The sequence below is a fragment of the Callithrix jacchus genome, chromosome 10 (assembly GCF_049354715.1).
Source record: "Callithrix jacchus isolate 240 chromosome 10, calJac240_pri, whole genome shotgun sequence".
Lineage (NCBI taxonomy): Eukaryota > Metazoa > Chordata > Mammalia > Primates > Cebidae > Callithrix > Callithrix jacchus.
The window spans coordinates 129,285,329-129,306,773 of NC_133511.1; the positions used below are offsets into that span (position 1 = coordinate 129,285,329).

At 58.6% G+C, this 21,445-nt stretch overlaps 1 protein-coding gene across 5 annotated transcripts in view; it reads right to left on the minus strand.

Moving 5' to 3' along the window:
- The window catches only part of KCNQ1 (potassium voltage-gated channel subfamily Q member 1), a 403,111-nt gene that overhangs the window by 274,917 nt on the left and 106,749 nt on the right, over nucleotides 1-21,445 (minus strand). For 4 of the 5 annotated variants that reach the window (XM_035263711.3, XM_003734333.6, XM_078341764.1 and 1 more), the window contains exons 3-6: nucleotides 6,805-6,931; nucleotides 6,175-6,253; nucleotides 5,604-5,700; nucleotides 4,778-4,918 (exon numbers count right to left, since the gene is read on the minus strand). The exons of the other annotated variant lie outside the window; for it this stretch is intronic. In XM_035263711.3, coding sequence (XP_035119602.1) covers nucleotides 4,778-4,918; nucleotides 5,604-5,700; nucleotides 6,175-6,253; nucleotides 6,805-6,931 — 444 coding nt within the window. The remainder of the gene's footprint in view (nucleotides 1-4,777; nucleotides 4,919-5,603; nucleotides 5,701-6,174; nucleotides 6,254-6,804; nucleotides 6,932-21,445) is intronic. 5 annotated transcript variants of the gene reach the window in all.

The window sequence follows — 21,445 nt, forward strand, 5'->3', positions numbered from 1 at the left end:
GGAGAGCCGTGGACAGAGGGAGACCTCTGGGTGGGAGGCAGGACTGTCTTTGGGGCAGAGAAGGGTGGGGCCAGTGGTCCTGGGGCTCTAATAGGCCAGGCACAGTCCGAGGGGACGAGAACATTCCAAAGATTCGCCCAGCCCCTGTGGGGCCTCCCTGGAGACTCCAGCCTGGCTCTTGGGAAGGGCCACAAAGGGACTGACACCGCCATGTTGGGGTGGAGACAAGCCAGCAAGCTCGCAGACTCTCAGGGTAAAAGCAAACGCACAGCCCGAACTAAAGCCACCTCCGTTGAGCAGGAGACAGTAACTGAATGAGCACAAATTGACCAGTGCCAGGCCTCTCCGCCACATGGGGTCCCCTTCTCACCCACGCAGGCCGGAGCCCCACATACAGGCTGGCAGCGAAACTGTCAACACCCCCGTGGCACCTAGGCTGCATCCTCCCCGAGGCAAAGCCAGGCTCAGCGCCCTGCCTGCAGGAGGCCCAGGGGACTGTGCCTGGAGGTCTCAGCTCAGACATCACCTCCTCAGCGAGGCCTCCCTGCTCTCAGGCCGAGAAAGTCCTGCAGGGACACCCTGGTGGCACTTCCCATAGTGGTTCCCACCTGTGAACCACCACAGGCCAGCCGCAGCTCACACCATGCTTCCTGCCCCTGGCTGTGACAGAGAGCGCAAGACGGGGCTGCCCAAACCCCTGGCAGTGCCTGGCAAAGAGCAGGACCGAAAGCCAATGAGTCCATAAACAGAGGCCCAGGCTCACCAGGAGGCCCTTTCGGTCCAGGGAAAGTCTCCGCAGCAAAGGGATGGGCGGCAGCCTCTGGGATTGCAGTCCTCACAGCAGCCCTCACAGTGGGCCCTGCATTGGCCCTGGGAGATGGACTGCTGTCTCCCACGTGCAGTTGGAGAAACTCTGCCTCTGTCCCCAGGCCCACTCAGCAGGGCAGCTGAACTCGGTCCCCTTTGCAGGGAACTCCAGGGGGAGGAAGAACGCTGACCCGGGTGCTTGGTGGGGGGCTGCTCCTGCGCCTTGGCTTCCCCAGCTCTTCCTGACACCACCCCTCCCCTGGGCAGTGCCGACAGGGCTTGCCTGTGACTGCCTGGGAGGCCCTGCCCTCATGCACACCCCTGCACCAGCCCCCCAGCCCCTCCAGGCCTTGCCCTGCCAGGGTGCAGTGTTGCCAGGGAGGCAGGAGTTTGTGGAGCCTCCAGGTGAGGAGAGAGTGAACGGCAGGCAGTCAGACTCTGCTTCAAAAGGTGGCTGAAATGTAGGCATGGGATTCCAGTTTTTTTACTCTCAATTCTAAATTTAGATGCAGAGGGGTAAACAGAGCCTGGCCGCCTCCTGTTTTGAGAGACCCCCAGGCACTGAACAGAGGAGCCCGTGTCTGCAAAAACGGCGTTTCCCTCCACTCAAACTTTAACACAAACAAACGCATTTTGTTCGAAGGGCAAAGAAAAGTCTTAAATTCTCCCCAAACGCCTCGGCAGCCAGGGCGGGCGCCACACCAGGGATCCGGGACTTTTCACATCCAAATCGGGTACCCCCACCCTTCTCAGGGAAGGGGGTCGGAGGGGGCACTCAGCCACTGAGCCGGCACCCTCACTGGACAGCTGTGGAAACTGGTGGCCAGCAAGGCAAGGGACCTTCTGGGAAGTCCACCTGGGCCACCCAGTGTTCTAGGTGGGACTGCACCCCCCTAATTTATGTCCACCTGGCCCCACAGAACAGGATCACATTTGGAAATAGGCTGTTTGATTCAGTCCAGATGAGCTCCTCCTGGATCACCTGGCTGGACCTTCAAGCAGATGGCTAGAGTCCTTACAAGAGACGGGGCCTGACTCAGAGGAGTGAGGCCACTGTATGCTGGGGACGGATGGAGTCTCCAGCCGCTGGGAGAGGGGAAGAGAGGTTCTCCCGGTGCCTTCAGAGGGGCCGGCCCCGCGTGCACCTCGAGTCGGGCTCCTGCATTTGTGCTGCTCTGGGCCCAGCAGTTTTTGGACTTTGCTGTGGCAGCTCCAGCACCCCCAGGATGTATCCGAGGGGTGAGGAGTCCACAGAGTCCAGGCGAGGCCTGGGGCAGATGCAGCATGAAGATAACGGCCTGGCCCTCGGGAACCCGCCCCCACCTGGTAAGGGCCCCGACGTGGAGCAGGCCTGGCTGCCCAGCGGCGGGGCTGAGCTTCACTCCCTGTGGGGTAAAGGAAGCGAAGACAAAGGAGCCGGAAGAAAACAGCCACTCAGGGCGCAGTTGCGAATTGGCAAACTGGCTAAAAAGCCCCCATCTGGGCTGCCCCCTCTTGCGTTTCTCAAGTTCTGTTTGTCCGAGAAACGCCAGGAACACAGCCCGTAGCTCAGGCCTCAGGCGCCGCTCCCCCCAACAGCTGCAGGGCAGCTGAATGGGAGCTGTTTGCCCTGGAGCCCCAGGCGGCGGGGGGCCCAGGGCGACCAGGGGCGCAGGGCCTGGCGGGAACAATGGCCAGGCCAGGGCGCGATGGCCGAGGCTCGGGCTGCAGCTGACAGTGCGGGCCGGGGCACTGATGCCAAGCCGGGCACAAAGGGGCCGTGTTCCCGGCCAGCGGGCGGATGTTTGCACAGGTGTGGGAGTGGGAGGGCCGCTTTGCTGCGGGCTGGGGGGCTGGGGGACTGGGGGGCTGGGGGGTAGCGTCTGCTGCCCACAGCTCCAGCGGGCGGCCGGGAAGGCAGGCAGGCCAACACCGAAGGCTGAGCACCGCTTATCAGCCGTGCTGGGGCCAGCACCCACTGGCTCCTCGCTGCCCACCTCGCCACCAGCTTCCCGGGAACTCCCCTGGCTCTGGGCAGTCCGGCCCTTAGCAGGCCCTGCCCGCTTGCACTCACTGCCGGCAGGCTCCCGCTGGGGGACTGGGCCCTTCTGCCCAGACCTGCTCAGGCCTGCCACACTGGGGCCTTTGGGGACACGGGCCCCCAGGAAGGCAGGCAGAGGCCGAAACCGCGGCCTGCCCCAACCCAGGAGTTGTGTCAGCGTGCCCCTGCCTTCTCTCAGCAGTCGGGCGCTTTGGAAGCTTCCAGAAAACCTGCTTACTTGGCCTACGTCAGGAGCCACTGCTGGGTGTCTGGCCTCACCGGGAAAGGCAGAGGGGAGGGAGGGGACACAGCAATCGCAGGGGCACGTGCCTGGCTGGGGAGCCGCCGGGTGGCTTCTTGTCCTGCCCAGATGTGCTCTGAGGGTGGAGGGGGGCCCCGAGAGCCAGCGAGGCCGGTCCTTTCTGGAAGGAGGACTCAAGGCAGACAGGCTGGGTTCTGGCACCGCCATTATGTGCTTCCCACGGCTGTCCTGGCCGCCCCCAGCTCCAGCCCGTGTGTGGCCCCCAGGCCTTGGCTCCCACCCTGTGCAGGCTTCAATGGCCTCCTCCCAGCCCCCAGCCCCTGCTGCTACCATGATCCCTTATGACCTGTTCTCTGGCTGAGTGAGCCCAGAGTGCAGGAGATGAGGGCAGACTTGGGGACAGGCTTGTGGCAGTGAAGCAGGGGACACCCTGTCACCTCAGTGCTCGGGCTTCCCGTACCACACCTGGGGCTGCTCCTCAAGGTGTGATGGTGCCACCCTGGGCCTTGGTGGCCTCTGGATGGCTCACCTGGCCCTGCAGCTGTGGGAGGAGTAGGGATGGAGTCACGCCCTCCCTGCACTCTAGCCTCTAGCCAGCTACTCCCCTCGGGGTACCCACGTGTTTCCCCCAGAAGCAACCCTCAAGCTCCATGTGTATATAAAAGCCAGTTTTCACTGAAGGATTTGAAGGCAGCCACCAACTCCCAGAGGGACACTGGCTAGCTGGGCCTGCCCCTAAAAATGCCTTAGCCAGCGTACCTCTGAGCCATGAGAAACCGCTGCTGGGCCTACATGCAGGTGATACGGGACTCAGGGAGCCTGAAGCTCAGAGGACGTGCCCCGATTCCCTCAGCCGCACCTCCTTCTCCCATGGGCAAGCCTGAGTCCCTCCAGGAAGCCCCGAATACTTGGGCTGATACCCAGCCCCACCGCTCCCATGCAGCCTCACTGAGCTTGGGTGGCTACGTTTCTGTGCAGGATCTGCCTGCTCACACCCACTTCCCCAAGGCTCCTGGGCCACTCTAGGTGGCTGGAACCCGCCTTCGCAGCCAGGGGCAGCCTCTGAGCCTACAGGCTGGGTCCCTGCTCCCCCTGGGCCCAGCTGCACCTAGGTTGTCACTGCACAGGGCTCAGAACTTGCAGCCCAGCGTCCACTGGATCCACGGGAGCTCTCTCCTCTCTCCCAGGGTCTCTTGAGCCATCGTGGCCTTTCCTGTTTGCTGTCTCATGTCTGGCTCCTTGGGGACAGGGGCACTCACAGGGCCTGTGTGGACCTCAGAGACATGTGAGGCATGTGTCTGACCTCACCCTCCAGGGGCCCTGCCAGGGTGACCGCTGGGGTGGAGGCAGGGAACAGGGAGCCCAGGATGTCGGCGGGAGGCAGAGCCATGGGGAAGCCGAGACCGCCAAGCCCCCGACACGTGCTCCAGTGACCCTCAGACTTCTCGCCGCTCAAATCTCCAAATCAAGGATGAGACGTTCAGAACTTCAAGACGGTTATGTCAGAGCACTTGACAGTGTGGGGACCCGTGCAGGCAGCTCGAAGCGCAGGTGTGTGGACAGGGGGCTGTGAGCGTGCAGGTGAGAAGCCCCCACCAGCAACGTCTCGAGACATCAGTGCCCCGGAGTCCTGCCCCCTCTTCAGCCCGGGCCGCCCCCACCCTCCCGCCCGGAAGTTTCTCACTTACCACCCCCCACCACAGCGCGTCTGCATAGCTGCCAAACTCCACATGGCCCGACTCGTTCACCGCGTCCTTCTCAGCCAGGTATACGAAGTATGAGGAGAAGATGAGGCCCAGGAAGCCGATGTACAGGGTGGTTATCAGCTCCTAGGCCGGAAGACAGACGGTGTTGGGCTCCAGGTGCCGTGGGCTGGGAGCCTCCCGTGCAGGCGCCTAAGCAAGTCCCAGCGATCGCCAGACGTCTACGCCGCTCCAGCATGGCGCCCAGGCACAGGGCCGGCTTCCATATAACCCGCTCCTTACAACCCTGGTAGGCGGCCGATGGGGGTTACCCCCAGAGTGAGGCTCAGCCCTGGGGTCGCCCCAGGCCCACTGTCTGGGCCTGTGCAGGCTCCACTGATTGCCTGACTCTCTTTCCCGCCACATGACAGAACCAAGAGTGGGCCAGGACCCAGCAGATCCTCAGGGTGAGGGCCTCTCTTCCACAGAGCCAGGGGCCGGTGCAGCCTGAGCCTGCCTGGGTGCGGCCCTCGGGAAGGGGGTGCTGGTGGCCCCGGCTGCCTGGGTTTTCCATTTCTGCCATTTCGTTTGCCCCCAGCTCAAAGGTGAGGACATCATCTGTCTGCAGGCCAGGGTCACCGGCACCGGGTGGGGGTGGAACACCCCAGCCAGGCTCAGGCTGGGGCTTGCTCTGAGATCCTGGGCCCTCTTCAGAACCTTGAGCCTGGACACCCAGGGCCACAGTGCATCCCGAGTCATCCTAGTGTGGGCTGCTCAGCCCCCTCCGTCCTGCCCCACCCTGGGCCCTGCTCCCCCAAATCAGGCCACACACCTGACGGTGGATGAAGACCACAGAGCCCAGGAGCCTCCAGGTGCCCCCCTGGCGGTCGACGTGTAGCATCCTCAGGATCTGGAGGAAGCGGATGCCCCTGGGAAGGAGACGATGTGGGGCTGAGGGAGCATGGGTGGGGGGCTGGGTGTACCTCCATCCCAACAGGGGCCTTGGAATTTCCCTCCTAGGCACAGCCCCCCAGAGCCTGCTCTGAATCTGTTCACATAGGGCTGGGGCTGGGGGCCAGCCAGGTACCTCCAGATTCCCTCAGTCCCCAGACTGCTTTCCAGCGGAGCCCCTTGGGTCACCCCAGTTTGCAGATGAGCAGGCTATGTGCCCAAATGGTCAGGTTATCTCCTGGCCAGAGTCCAGGGCTGCCTGAGGCATCTCCAGTCTGCGCCGTTCGCTCCACACTTGCCTGCTCCACCCACCCCAGCACACCGTTCGGTGTCCCCAAGGGCAGCAGGCACCAGGGCAACTTGCATCAGAGCAAGGCAGATGGGGCGTGAGACCACCCACGGCTCTGAAGGGGTGCTCGGTGCAGCAGGGAGAGCTCACAGCACAGACGCACCTGATGGCTGACGTGGCAAACACCTGCCCCTTGGAGCCCACGCAGAGGACCACCATGGAGGCCACGACCACGATGAGGTCTGTGGGGTACAGGGGAGAGGTAGTTTGTCGTGATTTTCACCAGCCAGGGCTCCAGGAAAGACCCCCTGCTCTTGTCTAGGGAAGAGGCTTGCCGGTTAGGCGGGTTAGGCCCTGATGACGGGGGACATGGAACACCTTGGATAGGGAGCCAGGCAGCATCTAAACTGGGAGACCCAACCCCTGTCCTGGCCACATGGAGCCTCTAGCCCAAGCTCGGCTCTGTGCTAAGCCCTGCAAGGGGCTAGAAAGGGCAGAGCCTCAGGCCTGGACCACGGTTCTCAGGCCACCGAGGGTGACTGGCCCACCGTGAAGCTCTGCTGGGCTGCGAGGTTCCTGGGAATCTTCGAGGGACCAACCCCCACCCCCAACACTGTGATCAGTGTCTTAGTGCAGAGGTGGCGGGGGACTGCAAATGCTCCTGTGCTGCGTCCCAGGCAATCACCCCACTGCTGGCCTTGGGCTTCCGCAGTCCTCAGGAGACTCTATCTGGTGGGGGTCCTTCCTGGTCTGGAAACCTGAGCGTGACCTCCACAGGGCAGGCGTGACTCACCGATGATGGAAATGGGCTTCCGGGCAAAGCGCAGCCGCCCCCAGAGGCCCACGTACTTGCTGCGGCAGCCGGCCGACCAGAGGCGGACCATGTACTCCGTCCCAAAGAACACCACCAGCACGATCTCCTGCAGGGACAGAATGGGGTGCTCACTGCAGGCAGGCTTGGCCTCGAGAGGCCTCAGACCCCAAGACCTGTTTGGACCCAGCCACACCGGGAGCCTCCGCTGAAGGATGCCCCAAGAACAGCAGGCCCAGGTCCTGGCCGGTTAGGGATGGTGATGGCAGTCGAACCCAGGTGAGGCTGCAGCGCTCAGGCCAGGCCTACCTGGGCCAGAGGAGGCCCCATGCCAGGACCCCTGCCTGGGCTAGAGGGGGCCCCATACCAGGAACCCTGGGGCCCTCTGTGAGAAGCACTTTCCCACGAGCTCCAGCCCTGGGCAGCCTCACAGCTTGTCTTTGAGTCTGGTGTACCTGGGGTGGGGGCAGCCTCTGGACCACTTTGACTTCATAGGGAGTTATCTGCCCCTCCGCACCCCCACGCCTCCTCAACTCCACTGACACCAGAGGGTAGAGTTTCCTGGAGGAGTGGGAAGGCGACCCTCAGAGCTGGATCCCACCTTCTGGGCACAGAAGTGGGAACCTCAGTGTCCTTGGCTGTAAAGTGTGGATGCAGCAGTGCCAGGCTCAGTGGGCATGGGTGGGGACTTCCTGCCCAAATGCAGCTTTCGTGTGAAGTGCAGCTGCTGGGACACTGGAAGCACAGAGGCTGCCTACAGGCTTGTGCCCCGCACCCAGGCAGCCGGGGTGCAGGGGAGGCCCCAGAGAAGGCATGCGAGGCTGGAAGATGAAACCAGCCCACGTGTGCAAGGTGCCAGCCACACAACGCCACGAAACCACAGGCATATGGCGTCTTAGGCTTGCTTCCGGCGAGCTCCTGCCTGTCTTCCCTCAGAAGCTGGGCCCAGGAGGGGACTTCTGCTCCCACTGGGTGACGGTGGCTGGCCTGGCTCCCATGCCACACCCCCATCAGGGCGTCTACTATGAGTGGTCGGCTGGACACTGCCATTGCTGGCTCCCAAACGTCATTAATTAGGACAGAATGATACACCATCTGGCGCGTGTTTGGGGCAGGCCCAATGACTAAGAGGAGACACAATGGGAACTTAGCTGCTTTCCTTTTGCAAAAATGTTTTTGGCTCACGGTGTCAATCATTCAGGGTTGAGGGTGTGTACACTCAGGTGCATATGGGAGATGGCCGGGCTGTGAGGTCTGGACACTTGCAGGCTCCGCGGCCTCATGGGGGGTTCGGGTCCCATCTCTGTCCTCAGCTTCTGGGGACAGGGGCTTTGGCTGAGGTCTGGCTGAGCTCCTTAGGAAAGAGGACCTTGGTCTTATCCACCCCCATTTCCTAGGCCCCAGGACAGCACCCCCTCCAGCCAGTGCTCAACACAGACATACTGAATGAACGAATGAAGAAAGAAATGAATGAATATTCCATTCAAAGACCTGGCCTGGAGCCCTCTGGTAGCAGGAACTCTGTCTCGTCGGTTTTTGCTTCTGAGAACCTGCCCTGTAGGGAGGCGGGCCTGGGCACAGTAATGCCTGCCTGTGTTTGGTCATCATGAAAAATGCCACAGAAACACAGAGCTCCGAGTCCCCGAAGCTGAGACAGTGCCCATGGCGGCGTGGAGGTCGGCTTGCTCAACCTCTGGTGGCCTCGGTGGGGAGGCATCGCAGCTCCCAGCCCAGCTCTGCTGACCCATACGCCACCCAGCAGACTGGCCCTTAGCAGGGTTTTTCTTGTTTAGATGCACTTTAATTTTTAATTTTTGTTTTTGAGACAGTCTTGCTCTGTTGCCCAGGCTGGAGTGCAGTGGCATCATCTCTGCTCACTGTAACCTCTACTTCCCAGGTTCAAGTGATTCTCCTGCCTTAGCCTCCCAAATCGCTGGGATTACAGGCACATACCACCAAGCCTGGCTAACTGTGTGTGTGTGTGTGTGTGTGTGTGTGTGTATGTATATATGTATATATATATATTTTAGTAGAGATGGGCTTTTGCCATTGTTGGCCAGGCTGGTCTCGAACTCCTGACCTCAGATGATCCACCCACCTTGGCCTCTCAAAGTGCTGGGATTACAGGCGTGAGCCACCGCGCCCAACCTTGTTTTGATGTACTTTAAAAATTACTTAAATACCTTCTCCAGCCATGTCCGGGCAGGCCTGAAGTGCTCAATGTGTCTTAAGTTATACCTTTAAATAAATAAGCAGCCACTGGGGGGTTGCTGTGGATAGCTGCGTGTCTTTCTAACATTCTCTTGACCTCACACTCAGGGAACCTGCTTAGAGGCTGGCCTTCCGAGATGGCAGGACTCCTGCCTTGTGGGACATGGAGGTAGGAATAATTAAAAACAACGCTGATCCCCAAATCTGGCTGGATGTGGGAAGGCGGTGCAAGGTCCCGTGGCTGGGGAGGCCCCGCTTGTCGGGTTAATTAGGCTGGTGCTGCTGGCAGGCCAGGAAGGAGCCAGGGAAAAGTCCCTTCACCATCTCTAGGCTGGAAACAGCCAGATGGAATGTTTGCTCAGAGATAAAACTATCTCCACCACCATCAGCCTCAAACGCTTTCCTGGGCTGTTCGGGACAACGCCGGGGGCCAAGGCTGCAGCGAGACCCCAGGTTGCTCACACTCATCTGGGAACAGGGAGGAGGGGTGGTCGCCTACGCCATGCCCTGGCCCATTCCCAATTCAGGGGACCACACCCCTAATCTAAAGCAGGCTGACAGAATGGCAGGCCCGCCTCCCCCTGGCTCCAGCTGTCTAGACCCCAGAGCGGTGATGCCCCGGCCACCCTCCTCACTCTGGGTTCATCTGTATTCCCCGACTTGGCCCTAAGCTCCAAAGGTGAACTAAAGAGGCCTCAAGCTCTTCACCAGAACCTGCAAGCTCCCTTGCCCCCCTTGCTCAAGCAGCTGCCATAGCTCCTGCTGTCCACACTGAAGTCTAGGGCTGTCCCTGAGGCTGCCTTCCCAGGGGCTCACAGCCCAGTCTCCCCCAGAGCCTCCCGTGGGCCCCAGGTGCTCCACGTGCCTGGGGTGCCCCTGCCTCCTCAGGGCTCTGTGTCTGGAGCGCTCTCTCCCTCCTGCATTCTTCCCCCTGGGTTCCCCCACCCTTCTCAGGCCAGCTCAGCACCCCCAGCCCCAGCCCCTCTGAGAGCCCCATCCACCACATGGACAGAACCAGGGATGTTTTCCGACTCCCCGACTGATCACAGGGCCAGCCCCAGGGCCTCTGAGGGGCACCCAGCATCATCCAGCCCCACAAAGCGCCTGTCACAAGATCTATGTGGCGCCAGCAAGCCCCCCGGGTCAAGGGTGAAGTGCCCTCGGACGCTGACGGAGTGCGGCCCTGAGCCCTGCCCCACAGATATGAGAAGAAGAGCCGTCCTTGGTCTCCACTGAGACCGCAAACAGACAAGGGGACAAAGAGGCCCCTCCCTCCCCGGTCACTCCTTCAGACTAAAGCAAGGCCGCCTCCTGGCTGTGGATGGTTTCATGGACAAAGGGGCCTCAGGGCTGGGCACAGAGACGTGCACAGAACAAACACAGACCAACGTCACAGGGCGGTGGCCTCTGTTCACATTTTACAGAGAAGGAAAGTCAGGCTGGGAGAGGTCAGGGCACCCGCAGCTTAGGGGAGGGAAGGCGGGTGTCCATGGAGAGAGAGCCCCCGGGACAAGGTACAGGCATCCTCAGGTGTGGGACTGAACATGGCAGGAGAGGCCAGGCCTGCCGTGGAGGGCTGACCACTCTCACGCACAGACACCACTGAGGCCACATGGGCACGGTGCTGGTTCTGGAAGCGGCTGTTACTGCCGGCTGAGCGGGTGCAGGCCAAGGCTGCAGGACCCTTGGCAAAGGGAACCTCGACATGAGATGGGGACCTCGGGCTGCAAATGCGGCCCTGGGAGGGAGAAGGCACCCGAGAGGGGCTCCAGAGCCGCCAGCCCTGCCGAGGGACAGGAAGGTGTCTGGACCCTGTGGGGCGAGGCAGGGAAGACAGGCCTGGGCCTCACATGGCTGCCAGCCCCACCAGCCACCCCGCCTCTGCCTTGGTGGTCATCCAGTGTGCAGCCGGGCAGCTGGAGAGTTGAGTCTGGCCTGGAGGGAGGGTGTAGGTGTGACATGGCCCCAAGGTAGGCACAGGCACAAGAGCCACCAGGACCACAGCACCCTGCTTCCTCCAGACCCAGAGATGAGGAAGTTCAGAGATGAGGAAGTTCCTCCAGGGATGAGGAAGTTCTGGGTCAGGAAGTCGAACTCTGTGGGTTCTGCCCCTCCCCGAGACACCATCACAGAAGCAACAGAAAAGACATGAAGTGAGAAGAAACTCTGGCTGAGGCCCTGCCCCTCCACAGGGGACCCACCGTTCCACTGTGGGCTTTTCTGGCAAGTCCTGGAAGCAGATCCGTTTCTGGGTCCTTGTCCCCCAAAACAAGATAGGCCACGGGTCCTGCCCACAAGCTGGCCATCCTACTCTGTACCCCCAGCTCCGTTCCACGAGTGTGAATCCACGTCCCTCCCGTGTGTGTTACACGTTGGCTCTCAGGGGTATTATTTGTGTGATTTAAAATCATTTAAAAAAAAACAAAGTTCCTAGCAACTCGATTTTTTAAAAAATAGGCCAAGGACTTTTCTGTAGTCATTTCTGTAGAGAAGAGACGCAGATGGCCCACAGGCCCGCGGAGAGGTGCTCAGTGCCACTAATCATCAGGGAAACGCACAAGCAGACCACGGCGAGGTGCCGCCTCTCAGCGCCCCACACAGTGTGGTGAGGATTCCCAAGGGTCTGGAGAAGTTTTGGCCTCGTGCGCTGCTTGGGCAAATGGAGAACGCTGCCGCTGCCGTGGGACACACGAAAACATGGAATGACAGCCACCCGACTTTGCTGTCACCCTAAAACTGCTCTAACAAACAGTCTATTCAAATAATAGGCCAGAAAAAAAAAAACACAGAGTTACTGTATGACCCAGCAATTCCACTCTGGAGTCTGTCCCCAGCCTCTTTAAAGGAGAGCCACACACACCCATGTCCACGGCAGCACACTCACAAAAGGCAAACAGAGGGAGCAGCCCAGGGTCCCCCAGGAAGACGGAAGATGTGGCCCCTCCATACAATGGCATGGGATTCAGCCTTAAAGAGAAAGAGAATTCTCGCACAAGCAGCAACATGGAGGAACCCAGAAGACGTCAGCTCAGTGAACTGAGCCGGTCACACAAGGACAAAGGCTTTCTGATTCCACTCACATGAGGTGGCTACAGTCACAAAACTCACAGAGGTAGAAAGTAGCTGGTGAGTGTCGGGGGCTGGGAAGGGGGAGCGGGCAGGGAGTGTTTAATGGGGACACAGTTTCATCAGTTTTGCGAGGTGAAGAAAGTTCTGGAGCTGGCCGGTGGCGATGGTCACACTGAGTTGTGATCTTAAAAAGGGTTAAAATGGTAAAATATAGTTTTATTTTATTTATTTTATTTTGAGACAGAGTCTCCCTCTTACCCAGGCAGGGGTGCAGTGGCACCATCTCCGCTCACTGTGACCTCTGCCTCCTGGGTTCAAGTGATTCTCCTGCCTCAGCCTCCTGAGTAGCTGAGATTACAGGCGGACACCACACCACACCTGGCTAATTTTCTTGTCTTATTAGAAGTGAGGGTGTTTCACCATGTTGACCAGGCTGGTCTCAAACTCCTGACCTCAGGTGATCCTCCTGTGCTGGGATTACAGGCGTGAGTCACTGCGTCCGGCCCTATATGTCACCATACTGTTCAAGAAGAATGTGGTTGTCAGGAACCAGGAGAAGGGGAGTGGGGATGGTTTTCCTTTTGAGGTGATGAAAAAGTTCCGGAACCGGGGACATGTGTTGGTTGCACCATCTTGTGAATGTACTAAATGCTACCAAATTGCACACCGTGAAATGGTTGAAATGCTGAATTTTAAGATTACGTGTGTTCTCTGATGCTGAAATGAGTGCCTGTAGGGGCCCTGGTCCATCGCGGTTACTCACCTGGGCTCCCACTGCCCAGGTGTCCCGAAAGGATTCTGCGGGCCTTCAGGGCCCCCCAGCGGCCTGAGTATCTGCAGCCTTGAGCCTTTACTTTGTAATCTTCACTGACTATCGTTAGCTCAGCATTAAACAAAATAGCTAAGCACAAGCCATTTGTCAATTGCAAAATGGCACGCAGACCTTGAGCCCTCTCAGGATGGAGGCAGAAAGCAAATACCAGGCAGTGCAAAGGGCCCTCGCTGGAAAAACACAGGGAAGTCGTAAAATTCCCCCTAATCTTGTTTCATCGGAACATTGACAAGACATGTGTTGAATGGATCTCAGTGCCATCCTTCACAGAGGGTCCTCGGTGCCAGCAGGACGCCCTAAGGCACAGTCACCGCCTCCTGTTGGTACTGAAATCTTGTCCTCTGGCAGACAGACACTGGGACCCTCACCCTCAACCCAGAGGAAGTCGTGTGTGGTGCAGAAGGAAAATGGAAGCTCAAGGTCACACAGAAGGAGCCACACGGCCCTGCGCGCAGGCCGGCCCCATGCTGGTTTCCGGTGCTGTGGGCTTACGGCGGCACAAACAGGAGATCTGCCCAGAGCCGGAGGGCCAGCAAGGGTTTAGCAAAGCAGGTGCTTATCTGGGATTTTTAGTCTCCGAGCTCCCAGAAGGGGAAAGGTCACACATCGGCTTAGACATGCTGCCAGCAGCCGCAGTGCTCTTTGAGAAGGCTGAAGGTCGGCCCGGCCATCTCATCTATTGTTTTGCTCTTATCAGTGGGGCAATCTGCACCATTGCGAAGATTTTCTGGGTTCAACGTGTTTAGAAGTTCCAGGCCGCCGGAACCACATGATTTAGGACGCTGGAGAAGGTCCCTGCGCCCATCAATCACATGGGAAAGATCGCAAGGCAGCCTGAAGTAACTGGTTCTGACCAGCTGCGCTCACATCCTGTCTTTCTGGATGAAATATGTAGATTCTTTTTACTGAACAATAAAGGAGGCTTCGCAGACCCTTATCGCGGGGACCTAGTGTCTCTGACATTACTCTTCTATTATCGTCTTTGTCTATTTTGGTGTCTCTGATGTTACTGCTCTCTTTAAAGGAAAATTAATTTTAAAGAGGCTGGAAGCTGAAGATGAAATACCAAGGATGAGAGCTGAGCTTCATGGAAGGGGCCAGGGTCAAGGACGCAGAAACACAGCCAGCCTCCCAGGCGCCCCTGTAGACTTGGGCCTGGGGACCTTCCACTGGAGCCAGGAACTCCCTCACCCCCCGAAAAGACGGAGATCAGTGTTCACACTTTTTAGGAGACAATATGGCCTTATCAGGCCGAGATGGGGTAGACACAGGGGCTAGGCTGGGGGTGCTGTGGGGACCCAGGGTTAGGTCCCCCCCCCGCCATAGCTGTGAAGACAGGGGTTGGGCCTGCACTGAGCCAGGCGCTTCCCTGTGGGGGCAGTGGTCCCCACAGCATAGAGCCGGCCTGGCGGGCTTTGGGGCCAGCTGTTCCAACTCCACACCAGCCCAGCCCTGATAAGCCACAGAGAGAGCCAGCCTCACACTCCCTGGAGGGTCAGCTGGCCGGAGGGCGATGCAGGCACTCAGGCAGCTCAAAGCACCCTTTGTCCCAGGGCCTGCCTGTGGCCAGCTGCTCCCAGCCGCCAGCCTGTGCTGAGAGCCTGTGGGCCCCCCGGTGACGTGCTGGGCACAGCTGGGGCCCTTAGTCCACACTAGCCACCCCCCTCACCCCCACCCCCCGGGGAGCACCAGTCCCCCACCCTGCCTGATGTAGCCTGGCCTGGGGCAGGCACCACAGTGGGGCCAGCCAGGCCCGCATAAGATGCACAAGCCATGGTGCTGAGGGCGACACAGTCGGGGTCCAGCTTCCCTGTCCTGGTCCTACTGTTGGGGAGCTGACCTGCCCTGTCCTGTCCCTGCTGCTGGGGAGCTGACCCTGCCCTGTCCTGGCCCTACTGCTGGAGAGCTGACCCTGCCCTACTGCTGGGGGGCTGACCCTGCCCTGCCACAGCTCCTCTCCTGCCAAGTGTCCCCTTAGTTGGGGCACAACTGGGGTGCCATGCTGAGCCAGCCTGTTACTCTGGGGCTGCAGCCCTCTGCTCGGCTGCTTCCTCAGGCCACATGGAACATGCAGCCTACGACCTTGAGTGGGGCCCTCCATGTCCCTGCCGAGGCTCTGGCCGCCTGAGTCCCTGGCTGCTCAAGACCCCAGCCACCCAAGGTAGCCTGGAACAGGCCCACTTCCTCAGAGGTGAGGGCCTCTGCACCCATGCACAGCTGGCTCCAGGCAGCCAGGGTTGGCACTGGAAGTATGGTAGGGGGTACCTGCTACCTTGGCCAGGCTCCCCGAAAGCCCCCTGTCCCACACATTAGCAAGAGAAAGGATGGCTAAGCAGGAGGAGGATGGGTGCAGGACAGGAGCGGCCTGGGGTGAGGTAGCACCCCCATCCCAGGCATGGGACCCAGACAAGCAGCTCAGCTACTCTGAGCTCAGCATCCACATCTATAAAACGGGGGCACCAGCAACACCGACCTCCTAGGGCTGTGGAGAGGGCGAAATGAGAACAGTGTCTTGGGCCTGTGGAAAGGCCATGGGAATCGGGTAGAGGGAAGACGGGGGTCCGTGTGCTCAAGAAGGAAGAGATCGTATCATTGAGGGGCAGGGTCTGAGCACAGGTGAGGCAGAGACTCTCACATAGGAGAATCCCGCTGACCTGACGCCTTGTCCCGTGCTGGTCTGGCTGCCTAGAGCTTCCCACGTCACCTGGCCTTCCTGGTAGTAGAAGTTCCTACCTGTCCACAGCTCCAGGCTGAGAGTTCCTGTCTGTCTCGCAGGGTGCCACTCAGCCCTACCTCCCTGCTGTGAAGGCCCCCTGCCCGCTGCTGTGAAGCCCTCCCCTATCCACTGCTGCCTCTGCCTCTGCCCTGGACCCCTCCTTTCCTGCAGGTCTGTCCTGGTCTCCACCAGAGCTCCCTGAAGTCAGAGCACCCTAAAGCCTTCTCCACACGCAAGCCCAGTGCTGAGGCCAGTTCATTACCCACCCTGTGCCCAAAAGCCTGCTGAGAAACTTCAGGCAGGGGACAGGTGTGTCTCCCTCCCAGGCACCTGCCTTGTGGGTCCTGTACTCGGGTGTGGAAGGGGAAGCTGAGGGGCCCATAAAGACCTGCACACCCCCGCTCTGGACATCAACCCCTGTGCTGGGGATGCTACCGTCTCCCCGAAGGCTGTACCTCACCACTCCTCTCCATTCCTCCAGGGTGGACATCATCCCCCTGCTCCCCAAGGCTGGACGTCACTCTCCCTCCCCGCCGTTGTCTGAGATGCTGCTATCTCCCCGAGGGTGGACATATCCCCCTCCCCCCGTGTTCGGGAGCTGCCGTCTCCCTGCAGGGTACCTTGAGAGCTCCTCCTGGTCTGGCTCCCCTTCCCTGAAGTCACTGGAACACTTTAGGGGTCCTAGGCCTGCAGGAAGCCACACACCAGGCCCACCCTGACTTCCCATGGGACCCCAGAGACAGAGGGAGGAAAAAGCCCCTGCCCAGGAAGGGGGCAGGAGAGCCCCAACCACAGGCCTTCCCTCAGCTGCCGGCCATCTCTGACCTTCAGAGCCATGCGGCCAGCTGCTCTGTGTACTTGTCTCCTGGTTAATGACTTTGGGGTGACTCTGGGAGTAACGGGGCTGCTTTCCCTCAAGAACTAGCCCCATTGGCCAGCTGCCCGGGCGTCCTTTCTCCCTGGGGAGCCAGAAAGGCAAGGGGCTTGCTGGGTTGTCACGGGGACGGCTGTTCCCATCCACCGGGCAGCCGGGCCCTGCAAGTGGGCGACAGCTGTCGTCTGGTGCCCCCGTCCCGGATACCATCCCGACAGGCGGTGTGAGGCCTAGTGTCCCCTGTGGCCTGTCTGGGGAGACTCTTGGGAGGCTAAAACCTCAGGAGCTCGTCCTCCCCCTGCCCCGTGCTCTATGTCCAAGTAGCCACAGGGCATACTGGGGGTGTTGACAAGATGCAGGCCTTCCCGCTCCTCCCTGGGCCTGCATCCACCCCTAGCCTGAGCGGAGCCATGTTCACACATTTCCCAGTGACCCTCCAGGCCCAGGGGCTGATTCCATAAGGCCCTGGGTGTGGGACGCATCCTCTCCGGGGCTTCCAGGGAGCACCTCTGGGAAGACTGTCTGGTGGGCTTTCAGAGAGCAAAAAAAGTGCAATACGTTGCTCAAGAGACACCCCTCGAACAAACCCCCCTGCAGGCCAAGGCTCAGGTGACCCCTCCAGTGGGTGCCTCCAGCCCCGCCTTGCCCCTTGTCTGAAGTTCCGGGAGTAACTGCAAACTCCCGACATTTGTCACGCAGGTGCCTTGCCTGGGTCTGAGCAGGAGGCACTCAAGGCAGCCGGCCCGTGTATGGGTACGGCGGGGGAGGGTTTAGCTCAGAAAGGGACTGGGACCACACCCTGGGCCTAATACATTCCTGGGCCCATTATCATCGGGGCCAAATCTTTCCCAGGACTGCTGGCTTCCGGGCCTTGGCCTCTGCATGAAGGCTGCCCACCCATGGTGGGGAGGAGAGGGGGCCTCTCGGTAATTTTAATTTCACATATACTGCCAGTGCCTTACTGGGGCTGACTAGAGTTACACGCGTTTCAGGCGGTTTAATGAGGTGCCTCCAGCCCTGGGACCCAGCTTGCTGCACGAGCCGGTGGGGTGGGGGTTCCCGAGTGTGGCCCACTTCCTCCCGCACCTGGGTGTTCTCAAGGTCAGGAGGCGGCCACAGGGTGTGGCGGCCACCCGACACCTGCCCAGGGTGGGAGAGGCAGATGGTGCTAGGCAGAGTGCCCACAGGCTGGCTCATCTAATCTCTGCCCCAAACCAGGCTGATTAGCAGATTCTGGTGAAGCAAAAACTATGTGGGCCCCCTACCCTGAGACTCCCAGCACACTGAATCAATCCATCACCTGGCAAGAGGTGAGAACCCGGGAGGCACTCCGTAAATGTGTATGCTTACACGACCTGCAATGCACATACTTTATTATTTTCAGGCAATAGATGAATTTCAATCCATGTGGGGGACAACATTTGCAAACGCAGTGGAGTCACCAGTGAGTGAGGCAGGCACCGGCACGGAATTTGCAAAATGAAATCATCTACAGTCAGTGCTGAGGGACAGCCGGGGTGACGTGTGGGCTGGGGCAGGCAGATGGGTCTTGGTCTCACCATGCCCTACTCGGCCCACACTCCCACATCCATCTCCTCTTCTCTCTGGCTATTCAGGAGAGTGTTCTTAATTCTCAAATAGTTAAGGGTTTTTTCTTCCTCAGTCATTTATCATTTATTTCTCATGATATTGGGTTCTGATCAGAGAGCATGGCCAGTTAAATCTCAATTTCTCGAGGTAGGTTAGATTTGATTACAGCCACATGAATGGTTGGTTTTGTACGTGTTCTGCAGACGTAAGGGAAAAAAACACTCCATTATTAGGATTCTAAGTGTTAGTGCTGCTTTTAAAGCACAGTCCTGAACCTCTTTGCCATTCCTCCCTGATTGAAGCTGGGCTCTGCAGCACCTGCATTGAGAGAATACAGCCAGGTGGCTCTGCAGTCCTCGGCACTGCCTGTCTCCTGGACTGTTCATTTCTGGAACTGGGATGTGAGGAATCCATGCAGCCTTGCAGAGGCCCTGAGGAACAGGAGCCTGACCAGCCCTGTTGGCACAACACTGTGGACCTCCAGCCTCGGCTGATACTATGCAGAGTGGAGATGAGCCGCCCCACTGAGCCCTGTGGACCTCCAGCGTCGGCTGATACTACGCAGAGTGGAGATGAGCCGCCCCACTGAGCCCTGTGGACCTCCAGCGTCGGCTGATACTACGCAGAGTGGAGATGAGCCGCCCCACTGAGCCCTGTGGACCTCCAGCGTCGGCTGATACTACGCAGAGTGGAGATGAGCCGCCCCACTGAGCCCTGCCAGCCAGCTCAGGCGTGATGCCTATTTTGAAGGTGCTAGATCTGCGGATGGTTTGTTATGTGACTATAGATAACGAGAATAGGAGTTATTTCAAATTACTACTAGAATGTAGAATTTCTCATGATAATAACATTTAGCTATCCATGTCCTCACTTACCTTGTGCCCACTAAGGCTGTCCTGTTCTGGAAGAGGCACATCTCCTCCTATTATCATATTTTACCTTCCTGTCCTTGTAGATGTCCAGTAGGTTTTGATTTATATATTTTATGCTGTCTGATGCCTTAAACATGATAGCCACGTCTCCTGACAGTGGCTGATCTCATTCACGCTGCTCTTATTGGAGCTTCAGCGTGGACAGGAGCCCTGATCTCCCTGTTCTCTCTTTTCTTCTTTTAGCTTCTCAGCATCTCTTTGGCCACCTCCTTCATTTTTCAGCCTCCCATATGGCTTCTCCTTACTTAATTCTACGGAACAATGTATTTGTTAAAAGATAACAGATTTTGTTATTATTTTTTCAAAGCAGCCATGGCAGGACCTTCCGTCTTCTGTGGAGGAATTCGGGCCCGTTACGGTTGGTGTGAACTTGAATACATTTTATCTGACTCCTGCTGTCTTTCTATTTGCTGTTTGACTCTGTGGCTTCTCTCTTTTGCTCTGGGTTATTTAATTGACCAACATGGTGTCCATTTTCTTATCTCATGAATTTGACAGTTTCACTGAACTCTCATTCCACCGGTTCCTTAAACTCTTAGCCAAGTCTGCTACTCTCTGAAGACAGTATCCACCACGGTGTGTTCCCTAAGGCTTTCTCCTCACTCAGATAAGAATTTGCCTGTGACTGCATTTCCTCCCTCTCCCCTCACCCCCATCAACGGCTCTGTGGGTGAATCAAGCAACCTCCAACATTGTTTTCATAGTTTAGAACAGGGCTTGACAAGCTTTTTCTCAAAAGCCAGATAGTAAATATTTTAGGCTTTGCAGGCCACGCAATTTCTGTTGCAACAACTCCGGCAGACAATTTTGTGCTGTTATAGCACAAAAGCAGCCAGAGATGAGCCGTTCCCAAGCACACGCGGCTTGTGCTAATCAAACCTTATGTACACAAATCAGCGGCCAGGTTTGTAGGTTATGGTTTGCAGACCCTTGGATTAAAGAATCCGCTGACAGGTACGCGTTCCTATGGGCTGAACTGTGTCTCCAGCCCCCACAGATTCATATGTTGAAGTCCTCCCCTCCAGCACACCTCAGAGTGTGACCTCGTTTTAAACAGGGTTGCCACAGATGCCATTAGTTAAGATGAGGTTGTTAGGATGGCCCCTATTCCCATATAACTGTGTCCTTATCAAGCGGGGAAACCTGGACATGGACTTGCATGCCAGGAGAACACCGTGTGGAGGTGGAGGCGGACACTGAGTCTATGCATCTACAAGGAACCTCCCACAGCAGCTGGGAGAGGCCTGAACACTCAGAATGAACCCAGCTAGCTGATACCTGGATCTTGGACTCCTGGGCAGGCAGGGGGCTGTAGCTGGCACCCTGGGGCTCCAGGTCATCAGCAAGCCCAGGCCAGAGGTCTGCTGTTCTAGGGTCCCAGGAGAGGTCCAGGCCATCAGCCTCTGGGCCTGAAGCTTCCCCTCCCGAAGAGGGGTCCCTGTGGGCCTAGGAGAAAGAGTGCCCTGTCTCTCCAAGAGGCCCATCAGCCTACCCCTGCCTCACTCCACCAGAAAACCTAGGCTCTGAAGGCAGGACTCAAAGTGCCAGTGGAGGCACTCCAGGTGGACGACCAGCGGAGGGAAAGACCAGGAGCAGGAAATGTGGGTGTGTGTGGGAGGCACCCAGGGTCTGCACAGTCAGAAAGCAGGTGGGGCTGCCCACAAATCAGGCCCCGAACCCTCTGCTGAGCCCCACAGTTGGCAGCTGCCTCCCAGGAATCATACCCAGCACCCCGCACACACAGGAGTGGCCCAAGCCGGCCACCCTGCAATTTGTGGTGGGGGAGCCCGTGGCCCAGAGACACCCATGTCTGGGGGCGGACACCATTAGCCGCCTGGCAGGCAGCTTTACACATATTTAAAGCAAACCCCCCATCTTCCCCAGGCAGGGCTATTTTCGTCTCCAGGCCAGTTAAACGGGGATTTACTTTCAGCCCAGGAACCCCACTGCTGATGGCTGGTAACCCCAAAGTTGGTGCACCCCTCTGATCAGTGCCTTAGCTGGAACTGGGATGGAGGAGAAAGGGGTGAATGGGGAGACATTATTTTTATCTGCCAGGAGCCCAAGCTTCTAAAAATGTCTTGTTTAAGAATTGCACCAGCATTAGAAGTTCAGCAAACCAAAGAGATGAGGGGCTGAGCACCCTTCCTTCAACTCGGGTAGGTGCTGAGAAGGCCCTGCCGCTACCGCCGGGTTGAGCCCTGTTTCCTTTAGCAGAGGTTGAGGGGCTGCGCGCTGCTGGGACCGGAAGCCCCATGGTTGTTAAAGGCTGCACTGTTACGTGTGTGTGTGCACGTGTGTTGGCGCGTGTGTGCACGCGGGCCTGTCTCGTCTGTTTATGGACTGCTGGGTGCCTCACTCTGATTCTGCAAATCTAGAGATTTTAATGACAGGCGGTG